Here is a 14,326-nt window from a genome sequence, read left to right as displayed (position 1 = left end):
AACTGGATTGCAGAAACACTGGACACATTAACTCAAGTTCCCTTTTCCCTACTTCTGGAATGATTGGTATACTTGGCTGAAGGGCTTCACAGCACTGAAGTCAAACATTTGTGAGGTTATCTGAGATGTTCAGATGGATAGTAATTTTTGAAAGTGCTTGTCACAGATTTAGGTTTCCTGCTACTGAAATTGGTAACAGTCCTGCTGACTTCAGTGGAAGCAGATTTAGGTGAGGAGAGTCTTTAAATATCCTCTCTATAAATCCAAAGGTCATTTATAATGCAAGGGTTTGTTTGCAGGAGAAGTGGAATTTACAGAACAAAATTTTCAAAATCATTTTCTGTAGCCGATGAGGTGAGTAGTGGGGTGATTTGGACCAGTGTATGTATGAAATTACAGTAAGAAGGGAAGAGAAAAGCTAGAGATCAGGAAGATCTTTTAATGCTGTTGTTAAATATGATAATTTTCTGAGTTTTGACTGTGTTTTTTCTTTGAAATATATTTTCTCACATTTAATTAGCACAATACAAAAATGTCCTAAATTTAACCCTAACAATATGCCATAAAAACTGCTTTTGGTACTTTGTGCCTGACAGCAAGGATGACAGATCATTGAAGGTAACAGAATAAACGCTTTTATCCTTTACCATAAGTGTATCTGTTTTGATTAATTCCTGATAAGTATTGTAGTCTATAAACATTTTCTACCTGTAGTTGGTTGTATCATACTTCTATCAAACAGTAAGCTTTTGGGTACGGATTGGTTGCTCCTATTTGCATGTGGAAATTACTGCAGAGTTCATGCCATTTTTTAAATTTCATGAACTAATGCTTGACGGAATTTCTTGTGGTTTGCTTGTTTCTGGTTGGGTTTTTCTTTCTTTTCTTACCTGGAGTATTCTTAAGAGTACATCTTTCTATTGTAGAAGAATATTTGCTAGTAAATATATAATATGAAGAGCAGAGTGGTACAAGATAGGTATAGGAAAACATTTCAAAGTCGAATTTGCACCCAGAGGTTAGAGGATCGGGAACACTTAAAATTGCTGGGAAAACAGCATGGTGTTTATGTAATTAAAGTAAAACTAATAGCTAAGTTTCTTAACAGTGCTGTCAATTGATAACATTTTCCCTCTAACAACAGTGTACAGTCGTGTATATATAAATAACCTATAGCAGCACTGCACATAATAGCCTTTTCATAATGTCACTGCATTTGAGCTTTCCGGGGGAAGGTGCAAAGGTCGTATCATTGTTTTTTGGCTGTGGAATTATCCCTGTGCTAGGGTATGGTTATCAGACATTCCTCACATTCCAGGTGTCTAATATTATAGTGCTTACATGCCAGTGCAGGACCAACTGCTGTGTCAAAGAAAAACACTGGAGAAGACATTCATGGTATTACCCAATTCCACTTCTCTGTGGTCCCCTTCCCCCCTAACCTTTCAAAATGTCATCTTTGCATTGAACTTGGCAACGTTAAACAGATAAATGAATTACAAATAGTGATTTGGTTAGAGGCTTTGCCCTACAGAAACAAATAGCTGGTATGCTGAGCTGGAAAATATTCTCCTTTTCACTTCTATTACCTTCAATGATGAAATGATGTGGCAAAATGTATAGCTGAGTTCAGCGTGGGTTTTTTTCTTCATTGATGGCAATTGTGAAGTGGAAAATGAAAACAGTTTATCATAATCAAAAGGAAGAGGAAACAAAAAACCAAGCCAGCAGGCAGTTTGACCTGGTCCTGCAACCAGTGGGTGTGGGTCCCTTCCTTCCCAAATGCATTCTTCCCTTTTGGGTCTCAGCTATTCAGTTCATGTGCCCTTTCACAGAAGCACCTGTGTGGGGACAGAGTGAGCTGACACTGAGCTAATGCCACTGCCTTTTAACTGGGAGGAGGCAGTTATGCTCGGCTTCCTTGCTGGTAGCACATTTTTATGGCAGTCATTAACATGTACACAGCATCTCATGGCGAGCTGAGAGGCAGCACACTCCCCCTGCACTCACCTCCCCCCCGTCTGCTGCCCGCTGGACTGAAAGCTTAACTTGTGTGTTCTCTGCTTCCTTCTTTTTGAGCGTTTGTGTGTGAGAAGGACATCAGTTGCCCATTTTGTGTGGGCTTTTTCCTGTGGAGGAAGCAGGCAAGGTCTTTGGATGACCTGCAGATTTTCATCCTTAGCTTTTCTGTATTGCATAAAGCCTCGGGAGTTTGGGGACGGGTAGAACTTTTGAGCATTGAGAACAAGTCTTTAAAATAAAGAAATTAAAAGATATTAATTTTTGTTAATATATTGCAAGCACTTAATTTCTGATATTTTTACATTACACTTGCAAAACTATTAAATGAGGTAGGAAGGTGTTTTTTGGAAAACGGGGACCTTAAAGATCATCCAGTTCCAACTCCCCTGCCATGAACTGGGACATCTTTCACTAAATCACATTGCTCAGATCTCTGTTCAGCCTGGCCTTGGGCACTTCTAGGCATGAGGCATCCACTATTTCCCTGAGCAACCCGTTCCAATGCCTCACTAACCTCACAGTGAAGAATTTTTTCCTAATACTAACCAAAAGCTAATTTCATTCACTTTGAATATGTCCTTTACTTGTCTAAAGCTATGGCATTAATTCTGTAGAGGTTTTGTTGCTCAGCTATTTTTGCCGTCAGGTTTTACTTTTGAATGCTTGTGCTGATGTTAAAATAAGTGGACTCAAAAACTTTGCAGTTATATTTTTATTTCAAAGAACTTGCTCTCTAGGTGCAACACAACTTTTGTAGGAAAAATTCATAGCTGTATTGGCTTACACTGGTTGTGTTTGTAATAGATATTGAAGACTAAGAACTTCTGTCAAGATTCCTGGGTTTTTCAAGTGTAAGTTATGTATAAATAGAGTAAATTTAAGAATTTTTTGTTGTAGTGTGGTTGCAGTAAGGTTTGTTGGTTTGTTTTCATCCTTGCCCTGGCAGTTTAATGATTAACTAAAAAGAAGAGCTGGAAAACATTTGAGGAATTGAGTACCGTTTGCTACTGTAGTTAGTGCTTGTCTCCGAACCGCATCATTGGTGAGGTGCTGACTTGTTATTTGTAAGCAGGACTTGCTGAATGTGTTGAACAGTTTGTGCTGTGCTGCAGTGTAGGAGACTCTGAGTTGGTCTGCAGGAAGGCAGCAATCAGAACTGATGATGGGCTGATACTGCCACTTCACATGGTAGTAGTAGTGCAGCTGTCTCTCCGGAAGGCTGACTGGAAACTGAGACACTGCTCAGCACACTGCCCTTTTCAGCAAAGCATTTCAAAAACAACTTGAGTACTTTGCCTAAATTACAGAGAAGAAACCACTTATTCAGTACTCTAAAAAGGTTTTCTAAAATCCCAAACCCTACAAGGACAGAAAAAGATTAGATTTTAGTTTCTGCTTAATCTTTGTGTGCTTCCTGAATACAATATTGTGTTTACCTAGGTTGCTGGTTCACTAGACAAGTCTTTTAAATGGAAAGTGCATTTTTCAAAGTCTTAGATATTCTCTGGAACATCATTGAATGTGGTGTATCTGCATGAACCCACAGCTCACTCATAAATGGGAGTTATAGTAAATCCCTGTCAGTGTGATTTCAGTACTGGAAACCAAGTTTTTGAGCTTGTTAAATAGTTGCAAGAGTCTGTTATCCCAGTAGTAGGTACTCAAATAATGTCCCTCCATTCTGTGTTGCTGTGAGATAGAGAAATAATGTGTCTGTTAATATAATTCTCCAACTGCGTGTTTGTGCATTTTTCTTTCCCAAGGAAACTGTAAAACCAATAAATACATTTCTTTAAGGCCTTCTCTCCATTTTAGGTATTCAAGGACTTAAAAGAATCACACGATAGAAATTGCAAGCTATTAAAAATGGTACTATTTTGTACCTGTATATGTTTTTAGAAAACTAGAGTCAGTGCTTATTTCAAGTTTCCATTCTTATACAAATTTGAGTGTTTTACCTGTCTTTGTATTACCAGGAGCAAAATTATCTGAAATCTGGAAAACAAGTGAAAATTCATGAAATGTATCCAGGAAATACTTGCTGCTGGAGTTAATAAATCTTTGTCTCCAGAAAGTGTATAACTGCTGTGAGTTCAGTCTCTGCAATTAGTTTCTGAACATCCATGGGTGCAAAAAGGTGAAGATGCAGTACTGTTGACTGCTACATACCCATTGTGGCCAGGAGTGTGGCTATGAACATTTGACTATAAAGCTATATATGTGGTTGGATGCACGTGTGTGCAATACAAAGCAACACGTTTGTGGTGCACATGCTAGTGTCTACTTACTGCTTAGTGCTGTTAAGAAGTGTAATTTAATGTTATTGAGAACATTTCATCATTAAGGCATGGGTTACATTTAGTTTGAGCTATTAGTGATTCTGTTTTGGCATGGAAAAGGTAACATGCATGTTTGCTGTCTTTTGAGCACAGGCATTTGTTGACATTTTGTTGCACACGTCTTGTGAGCAAGGTAAACATGCATGACCTTACCATATTTGTTTATTTTACACCACTATTTCAAGCTGGAATTGTGACCATGCTGCTCCTTGTTTGATCTGTTCTACTCTGGTGTTGATGTCCACTTAGCTACTCTTTCAAAATAATACCTGCAATAAAGTGGCAGTATATCTTAATAATACCCTCATTAAAAAAGAATGTACCTAAACAATTCAAAGTTTGTACATAATGTTTTGGCCTGATACCTGAATAAGAGGCACTGCTGTGTTAAGAACATGGTGTTTAGCAGCAGAAATCCTGTTGACAGACTCATGAATGAGCTTTATCAAGAGAGAAATTTTGTGTGGGATTTGCTAGTTCATAATTTATAGAATTGAATGAACAAAGAATATGGCTAAAGGGTGTTTTGTGGGCCAATTCTGCCCTTTTGACGGGTAAACAGCCTGGTTACCACTTCTTAAAGTTAGTAAAAAAGACAGCAATATAATTAATACAAAGTAAGTGCATTTTGTTACAGCTGCATCCATTGTAATTTGTAGTAGAGAAAATTGTGTTCCCTATGCAATATAATTTTCGTGCTGCTAGTGACCTTGGCCATAGGGAGCAGCAATGCCTCTCTAACTCTGACCTGCAACATGGAGCACCAGCTGGGTCTCTGCCATTCTCTGTGCACTCTGCTGCCTGCTACAGAATTCATCCCACTTAAATTTAGTTACCTTTGCACATGCTAAGGATTCTTGCATTCAGAATACTGTACTTGCTAGGGAAAGAGGGGAACCTTCAGGTTTGCAATAGATGTGCTGAATCTGCCTCTCTAGGGAACATAAAGCAGTAATTCAGGTGAGGTAACTGACTTTTTGAAGTTAATGAGATTAAGTGCACCCCTGAGTTTTATATAAGAAATTCATCTTGAGTGCCTGAAGTAAAATCTGTGTTTGTAAGCATCATTAGTATGGGATTAGAATGCATGTTTATATACCCTTCAAAGTAATAATGCCTATAGTATTAGAAAGTTGGGTAAGAATTGAATTGATTTTGAGATCCAACTTGAGCACTAATTTCAAGAGGTTTGGTGAAGAATTGAGAACATTTTTCTTCTTCTGTTTATACATTCCTTGCATTGATTAAATTTTTACATTTACTTCTCTCGAGCTATGGATCAAAATGAGAATGAAATACTTTCACTCTTTCACTTTTGCAAAATAAAAAATTAGATGATGGAGATCTTATGTTACTATTCTGTGTAATTGTGCTAATTGAAAGTGCTTGAAGTAAACTTTTTGTAAACTGTTGTATTTGTGGGTATTACTGTGGGTAAACCACCTGTACACCCTTCTGTATTGGTGTGTGGATTCTAGATAAATATGCATGCAGTTCTTCCATCCCAGCATTTCTTCTCTTACATTTTAATAGACGCTCATTCCTGCACCTTTGAATAGCAACTTATGTTTTATCTTCTCTTATGTCTTATTTCCTTGGAGTTTGGAGAAGAGGTATATTTTTCAGATCAATTTCTGTCAAGAAAAAGTGCTAGCAAGTACTGCATTGTGAAAGAAAATAATTAACCTGTAATATACATCATTATATACAAGAAGTGAATGGATGTGAAATTTCATCTGTACAACATTTTGTATGAGTGTCACACAGGATCTTGGTACACAAAAAAGCACATGAGTTCACTTTGGGTATTTGGAGAAAGTTCTCCAATGCACATTGAAGTTGCATAGAAGTTGAGCATTGACCCTAGTTACAACTGAATTCCAAACTACAAATCTTGACTGTAGGTCAAGTACTGCACAGCAAAGGAGATGTTCTTGAAGTCATTTTGAAAGGCGTTAAGATGAACGTGTTACTAATTTTCAGGTATTAGTGTACCTCTTACAAACCTGTGTTTTCCTCCTTTCTAATTGAGGAAAAGTAATTTCAGGTTTGTGTGGAGTGGGGTTATTTTTCATGTTTGTGTATTTTTCCCCCTGCCCCTTGCTGCCATTTTCTGCGATTTGCCTACTGTAATGTTCTTCTTTTTTCTATTGATAAAGTTGAGTACTAATCATAATATGCATGTTATGTTTCAATGTTACAGTTTATTTAATCCTGAATGGATTTTGGAGAAATAAAGGAGTCAGAAAAGGAAGGCAGCAAAATCCAGCATTTCTCTTGCATAGTTTGTTCAAAGTAGTGTTCAGAAATGTACATACACATTTTTAAGAGCATGTCTCTTTGTATTCTCAGATCACAGAAATGGGAAATATCATGGGCTGTCTGTATCTTGACAAAAAGATAGTTTTACTGGTATATGCAATAAATGTCTTATTTTTTGTGTACCCCAGTCCTGGAAAGAAGCCTGTCTTCTACATATTTCTGTGGTCTGGGGACCTCAAAATGGGATTTACATCAAATAAGGAAGTTATGCCAACGAAGCAGTATTTCGGCACTGACAATCCATCAGTCTGTAGTTATGGTTCTATTTTCCAGTATCCTCAGCCTCAGTTTTTTTAGAGCATGGTGCTTGTAGCACCAAGGTTGTGGCTTCCATCCCCATGTGGGCGATTCCTTAAGAGTTGAATCGATGATCTCTCTTGGGTCCCTTCCAGCTCAGAATGTGCTGTGGTTCTGTGATTCATTATTAACTTTAGCTGCATACACAGACTTTTTCTTACAGGTATGGCTGTAAATGCAAGAACAACTGTTAATGATAACACATGTGATTGCAGAATCTGCATTTTAAGAGCTTAGCTACCTAAGTCTGTATTTTCAAAACTTTAGAGAAAAATGTGTATTTGATATGATAATAGAGCTTTTCGATTTGTAAACTGTATTTGTCTCCTAAGTCTCCCCAAGCATCTGTGAAGTGATTGACATAATCATGCATTGTTTACATAATGGAATTGCAGAATGCTTCCTGGTTTTCCTTAAAATAGCCACTTTTCCTCTTGTTCACTAGGTTAAACAAAAAATGGTGCCTCTCGATGAGAATAGTTGACCTTAATGATATGCATTAAAGAAATCTAAGCCTTTTTTAATTAATTGAACTTCATTGGATACTAAATGTGGAGTTTGAAGTCATTTTTTTAAGTATTGGCATTCTTTTAAGAGCATGTAAATGTATGGCTACAAACTGAAACAGTATTATGAACTACCTCAGAATATCAGTGTCGAAGACATGCAGCATTTAATCCTCTATTATGGTGCAATAAACCTCATTTTTCTTGGTTCACATTTAATGAATGTAATGGCAGTCCATCTATCATAGGTTATTATGTCACAGATAATGATCTTCACACAGACACGATTCCTTCAGTCCTTGTTCCTAGATATTATTTCCTGTCCAATTACATCTCTTAACTCTCTGCTTCCAACTTTTGTCTTGCAAATTTTCTCTTGCTTCATGTTGTGTTAATTGCATCCATTTGTCATACTTATTTTGAAAGTAAATAGTGGTTATGTTGAGACAGTTCTGAGGGCCTTAAGCAATCAGTTATCAGTCACCTTGTGCTGATTGCTGTTCAGTTGTAAAATGATGCATCAGGCTTGTGCTATTGTGTGCTGTTAAAAGACTCTAGAACAAAAAAGAGAGTCCTGGGAATGTTACCCTCTTAAGTAATTGTGATCTCATTATGTACAAACCTTCTCATGTTTTAAAAACTACTCTGGAACAATTCTGACATACTCCAGATCTTAAGGATGCGATGTCCAAGAATGATCCAGCAGAGTAGGATTCATAAAACAAATTGTCCTGTACTGCCTGTCTTTTTAGACCTCTGTCTCCCTCTTCTTATTATTTTGTTTAAGGTCCAGTGTGGATCACTCAAGTACTTTTCCACAGTTTTTTAGTGTCTCTTTAATCTATGTATTGTCTTGGATAAGAGAATGGCTGTTATTCATTCCTATGGTATCTGATTTTGGACAGGTGAGAATACCTGGACAGAACATTTGCATGATCAGAGTCAACTGCAGTCTAACCTGGAGAATGTGCTATTTATAGTAAGAAGTGAGTATTTGATTAAAAATAAAATTGCTGTAGAGTGCACATGAAAAGTCAGGGCTTATATCCCTCCTGAAGAGGTAATCTAAAAATCACATCATAACTGTTGCTAGCTCTGGTGTGTAACTTTGGTGAAAGTATTGCATGTTTATTAAAAATCATCTGGCTGTGTTTATATGAGTTTGAGTTCATATTATGATTTCTCTGTTGGTACATGGCATTTCAAATATTTTTTCTGCTTGAACTACACGAATTGAGTTTTGAGTTAATATTATAATGTTAAGGCTAAGGATGACACTGAATTTTAATTTTTATTCAGTTTGTTTCACGAACATCTATTCTTGTAATCAAATTTGAGCTAGGACTTTATTCACAGGTGGGTGTGCCCTTGTAGTTGGCACATCTTGTTCACATGACTAACCAGACTTACTGTTGCTTTTACATGGTTGATGCTTCCTCTGAGCATTGGTGGCCTGGGAACTCTTTGACATGGGTGCCCTGTGTTCAGTCTGCTGCATGCTGCCAGCCTGAAATCGTGCTTATGTTTATCCTGGATTTGAAAGGCTTCTCCTGCTTCCCTAAAAGCCATCCCTTTTTCTCTGGTAATTACTATTTACAGCAAACCAGTAATCTTTGAAGTGGTGCTGGTAATTATGAGTAGGCAGCATTGGGGCAGGTGTGCTTGGTATGGCAGCACTAGGCTGCTGCGGCCGGCGGGCCAGCTGTTGGCCTGCCGAGCTGCACAGCTGGATCCCGGCCATGGCAGCACTGCTTCTGCTGCCCAGAGAGGAGGAGCAAGGTGGCAGGTCAGAGCTGGAGTGTCTGGAGTGTCCTTGGAGCAGCCCCACTCGGAGCTGTGCCAGTGTCTGGATTTAAAAATGGAGGTCAGCAATGTGAGAGGGTACAATACATAGGCTTGGCTTGCTATAGACCTCCTCTGTCCCTGGAAATCACTGGCAAGTTGACAGCCTACTTGTGCTGCTTATAATCCATATTTTTGTATCCGGGTGATCCAAATGTAGTTCCACATTGGTAATTTCATCTGTATTTTATAATAGTTTTTGGTGGGTTTAGTGGTTTAACATAGTTTGTAAGTGACAATAAATTAGCAAATTTATGTTATGCTTGCAAATTTGTTCAGAACCTCAAATAAAGTGTTAGTAACTTTCACAGGATTATGATGTAAACTTTGGAGAAATATGAGGAAGTGGATTCATGCTTGCAATTTAAAAGACATAAATTTAAAAAGACTCAATAGTCAAAATGTTTTGAATCCTAAGAGCCTTATTCTTTGTGATTTCTGCAACCCTAGCTTGGAGGAATACTGTTCAATTTAAAGAATAGGTAGATCATATCCACTGATGATGATGATAATAATAAAGATAATAGTGGGACAATGATTTCTAAATCAAATTTGTGCTTAATTTTTTTTTCAGCTGCATAAAGAATTCAATATTTTTGTAAAGTAGTTTCTGTCTGGTGTTTTGTACACAAAATCTTATTCAGTTTATAAAAGGTAAAATGTGCTATTCTTTTTTCTTTCTTTTCTCACAAAAATGTCAATAAATTAATAAAGGAATTAATAAAAAAAATCCCTAAACACGTGAATTAGCTTTTTATTTGTATAGAATTTTAATAGTGAGATGAAAAAGCAGTCTTAGGTGTTAAAACTTAGTCAGCAGTGAGCAAAGGAGTGCTGCTTGTGTGTCTCACAAATTGCTCTTCATCATGTCACTCTGAGCTTTTTTTTTAAACTCTAGATATCTACTTAATCTGATTGTCACTATGGTGACAATAAAACCTTAAATCTCTTGTTCTTCCTATTAAATACATCACTGTGTTAGAGATGGCATTTATCTCTGGATTTATCAACAGGAAACTCAATACTAATTTCTTTTTTTAAAAAAGGACCAAAAGATGATGACGTAAAGCTTTGCTCAGCCTCAGTTGGAAAAGAACCCATGTATTATATTTGTCACTCTAGTTCTTATAACAAATAGATGCTCTGTTATTAAAGTGAAAAACTTTAATAGTCTGTCTTCCTGCAAAAGCACCGTGTGAACATCTAAGGCCCATTAAATGTTACTTGTAAAATGTTTACTCTGTGTACAGTGCTGCTTGTTTTATTCAAGTGCAGGGATAAGTAAGTGCTGCTAACTGCATCTTAGGTAGTTGTATTCTTTTTTCTGACTTTCCTGTCTGTGGTCATTAGAAACAGTGATCTTGAAAACGTTGTGGTCTCATTACTGACTCAACGTAGAAGGGTCCAGTTTTCCTTGGGACAAATAGGAATATAGAGAATTTATTTATTTTTAAAGCTGTTGGTTAATCTTAGACTGTCAGATATGACAGTGTTGCAGTGGATTTCTCACTTGAGTTGCTATACTGAAAAATGTTTGCCATTATATGTTCTTCTTTTAGAGGAAAAAAGCAACCTGTTCTTCTTTCTCCCTGCTATGTTTCTTTAGCTTCTGTCATAAGAGGAATTAATATGAATAACAAACATGTATGGAAGAGAGAAAAGCTATATCATTGAATTGTCTTCTTGTTGTAGGTTAACAAAGCCCTTGTCATTTGCGGATTGTGTTGGGGATGAATTGCCATGGGGATGGGAAGCTGCATATGATCCTCAGATTGGTGTATACTATATTGATCACATAAACCGTAAGTATGTTTTGGTTTGCCACGTTGGTTGTAAAAGATGACTCATCTTGATTAGACTAAGAATTCTTGATTATAATCAATATGCTGAGGAAAATTTGCCCTTTGGTATAACATTATTGGCTTTAAAATGCTTACCAGAAAATCTGCTTGTGCAAAATGGCTACATCTGTTTCTACATATATTTCTAATTGCATGGTAATAATGTCTAAACCATGTAAAATTAGCACTATGTGAAATACAATGCTACTGAAATGAATATATTCCTGAAAACATTTCTATTTTCTCTTTATACATTTATTATTCCATATTGATATGTTTTTCTATTTTCCCAGAAGTAGTCTTTAACAGCACAATAGCAAAGATTCTATTTGAATCAACACCTGAATCTGGGTACCTGCATCTGTGCTAGCAGTACCTATACTTACCTAAAAATTAGAAGGTATCTACAGCCATTTCAGATGCCTAAAGTTAGCAACTGCACAAGGTCAGTAGTGTGGCATGGACAGTAAGAAACCAGTGGCCTTCTGAATGGCATCTCAGTGTATGGGCGGGTGAATCCACCCTGCCTTGTCTAAGCCACTTTTGCAGTCAATAGCTCTCTAGTCAGTACAGTCAGCGTAATGTAAAATGTGATGAAGCTGACTGGTTGGGTGTCTGCTTTGCAGATGAGATGATTTAACCTCCTTTGGTTGGGTTGGACTAGAAGTCTGATAATTAGAATTGGACATTAGATATCAGCTGTACTTGTTGAGCACCTGCAAACAGACACCTAATATTGAACTGAATCCCACCCAAAACCTCATTTTGCTCTTACAGCCTTGCTTTGCAATAAGAGTCCTCTAATCTTATGTATAGTGTTAGACACTCATGAACTTTTAAACGTACAAGAATCCTTGAGTGAATCAAAAGGTGAAGAAAGTAAAGGGTTTTCTTCTGAATCTAAAAGTGGTGGTTAGCTTAAACTTGTCCCTAACTTCTGCTTTGACCAAAATTATAGGGCATACACCTGTAATATTTTGAGAGGCCAGTTGCATTTCTGGGTGTTTTGAGAGTGCTTTCAGATCAATATGCTGTGATAATTGTGCTCTTTTTATTTCATGCGAGTTCAAAATTTTTAATCAGTTCTAAAAACCACTTGTAGCTTTGTTGCCTGTTTTTTTTTTTGTTGTTGTTTTTTTGTTTGTTTGTTTTTTTGTTTGAACTAATTTAAATGCTTTCTTTACTCTTTAATGTTATTCCTGTGCATTGAAGGTGAATTTCTGAATATTAGGAGCTATTTGAAATTATGGTATACTTAAAGGTAGTTTCCATCCCTTGCTTGTTCAGTAGTGCACTTGATTCATCTTATATTAATATATGTATTTCTTTGTAGCAATTTCAGTGAAACTTATTTTTTTAAAGCCATGTATGTTAGTTTTGTACACTGTATTTTGCACAGTGTTTTGGAGAGAGTACTCTTCAGTTGCTGAGTGGTAAACTGCCTAAAAATCTTGCAAGTATGTAATTTGTATGATGTGCCAGATATGGAGATTATAACTTCTACTTCATCTGACTAGGGTGCATGCAATGTTTTGATGCTATTGAAATCTCTGGTATGGGGGTCACTTGAAATTAGTGGAGAAAAGCCTTTCTAGAAAATAGTTTTGTGTCTCCTTAGTGCTTTATTAGTTTTGTAATAAGTCAGATGTGTTGAGTATTCTTTTTGGATTTGAACTGTTAAAATTCCCTATCAGGGCAGAGACTATGGTATAACAAGGAAGGCTCTTTTACTCTTTTGAAAGTAGTTCTGTTAATTCTCTCTGCTACTGGACAAAGAAGCCAAAGGAGGGAGAAAAACTGTACCTACTGCTAGGAGGAAGAACAAATAGATGGATGCCTGAAAAACAGTTTGGATAAAGTAGAATTTCAGGACCCATAAATAGCAGCTTGAGGGATAGCACTTTGGGAAGAAATCTGCTCCCATGTGTTAGGCAGGGAGAGGTGACTAACGATGCTTCATGTTCACTGCCGTCTGGCTGGATTTATTTCAGCAGAATGTTTGAGGGAAGGCCCACTGATTCTCTCCTTTTCCATCCCATAATTAATTATTCTGAACAGCTTCTCTCTTATCTGTCCTTTATCTTATTTGTTTTTCTAGTGTTATTCCTACTGTGTGCCTCTCTACAAAGCTACATTGGATCCAACTGTGAAGTTTTAGGTTGTCCACAGGACTTGGACCAGTTTTACTATGATGGCTCCAATTTTGTTATATTTCTCAAACCAGCCCAGTGAGCTATGAGGAGCAGGTTATTATTCATGGTTGTTCTCTTCTTTTCTGTAAAAATTTGAGATTGAAACTGTTAAGGGTTGAGTTTCCGTTAATGATCAGATAGGTAACTACTTCAGTAGATATTGACAAAACTCCCAATAATTTAGAGAAAGTGATATTAGACTGCACCTTGCAAAGTTCTAAAACTTCTACTGAATTTCTAGGAAGTATTTTTTTTTAGAAGTTATGTAAATCAATGTACATATTATTTTTTTCAAAATATTTTCCTCATCTGTGCAATTATTTGTCTTGATCTTTTTCCTTCCCTTCTCTCACATAAACCTGAGAACAGCCTCCTCTTCTGCAGAAGGTTAAGAGTTGTCCGTGAGCAGTCTGCAAATGTAGAACAATCCCTCAGATTCTTTTGGTGTCAGTATGTTTAAGGATAATTTAGTTTTATTATCATCTCACATTTTCTATATTTTTCTATATTTATTTTTTTTTCACCCCCTAATACAGTTTGGTTTTTCAACAGCTGTAGAGCTTTCTCATGATCCTTTTGGATGATGTAACCCACTTTGAGAAGCACTGACTGAGGTCATTACTTTATGGATATATCACCCCAATTAGGAGTTTTAATGTGATGCTTTCAGCTTCAAGGAAGACCAGATTACAGGCCATCTGGCAAGGCAGAACATGCATATGATGTGGGTAGCTAATACTGTAAGAAGTTAAATGCTTACCGTGTTCTTCGGTAGTGCCCTTTGTTAGAGGATGACTGAAAAGATGTTATTTGGTGGACAGAGCCTGAGGAGTTTTGTGCAGGATCCTAATTACTGTGGTTTGAAAGATTCCAAAGATTTTATAACTTATGCTGTTGACTCCTATAATCATTATTGCATACCTGTTCTCATGTATTCAACTACTTCAGCTAATTTGCTAGCATTT

At 36.9% G+C, this 14,326-nt stretch overlaps 1 protein-coding gene across 4 annotated transcripts in view; it reads left to right on the top strand.

Moving 5' to 3' along the window:
* WWC2 (WW and C2 domain containing 2) overlaps positions 1 to 14,326 on the top strand; it is a 95,095-nt gene that overhangs the window by 23,327 nt on the left and 57,442 nt on the right. For 2 of the 4 annotated variants that reach the window (XM_088163536.1, XM_088163537.1), the window contains exon 2: positions 11,021 to 11,130. In XM_088163536.1, coding sequence (XP_088019662.1) covers positions 11,021 to 11,130 — 110 coding nt within the window. Of the gene's footprint in view, positions 1 to 8,391; positions 8,473 to 8,533; positions 9,069 to 11,020; positions 11,131 to 14,326 lie in introns of those variants that run through there. The other 2 variants (XM_088163538.1, XM_088163539.1) reach the window with 2 other exon arrangements.

This window comes from Sturnus vulgaris, chromosome 4, assembly GCF_052056855.1.
Source record: "Sturnus vulgaris isolate bStuVul1 chromosome 4, bStuVul1.hap1, whole genome shotgun sequence".
In the NCBI taxonomy this organism is placed as follows: Eukaryota; Metazoa; Chordata; class Aves; order Passeriformes; family Sturnidae; genus Sturnus; species Sturnus vulgaris.
Note: the sequence above shows the minus strand (reverse complement) of the source record. Positions and strands in the feature narration are given on the sequence as shown.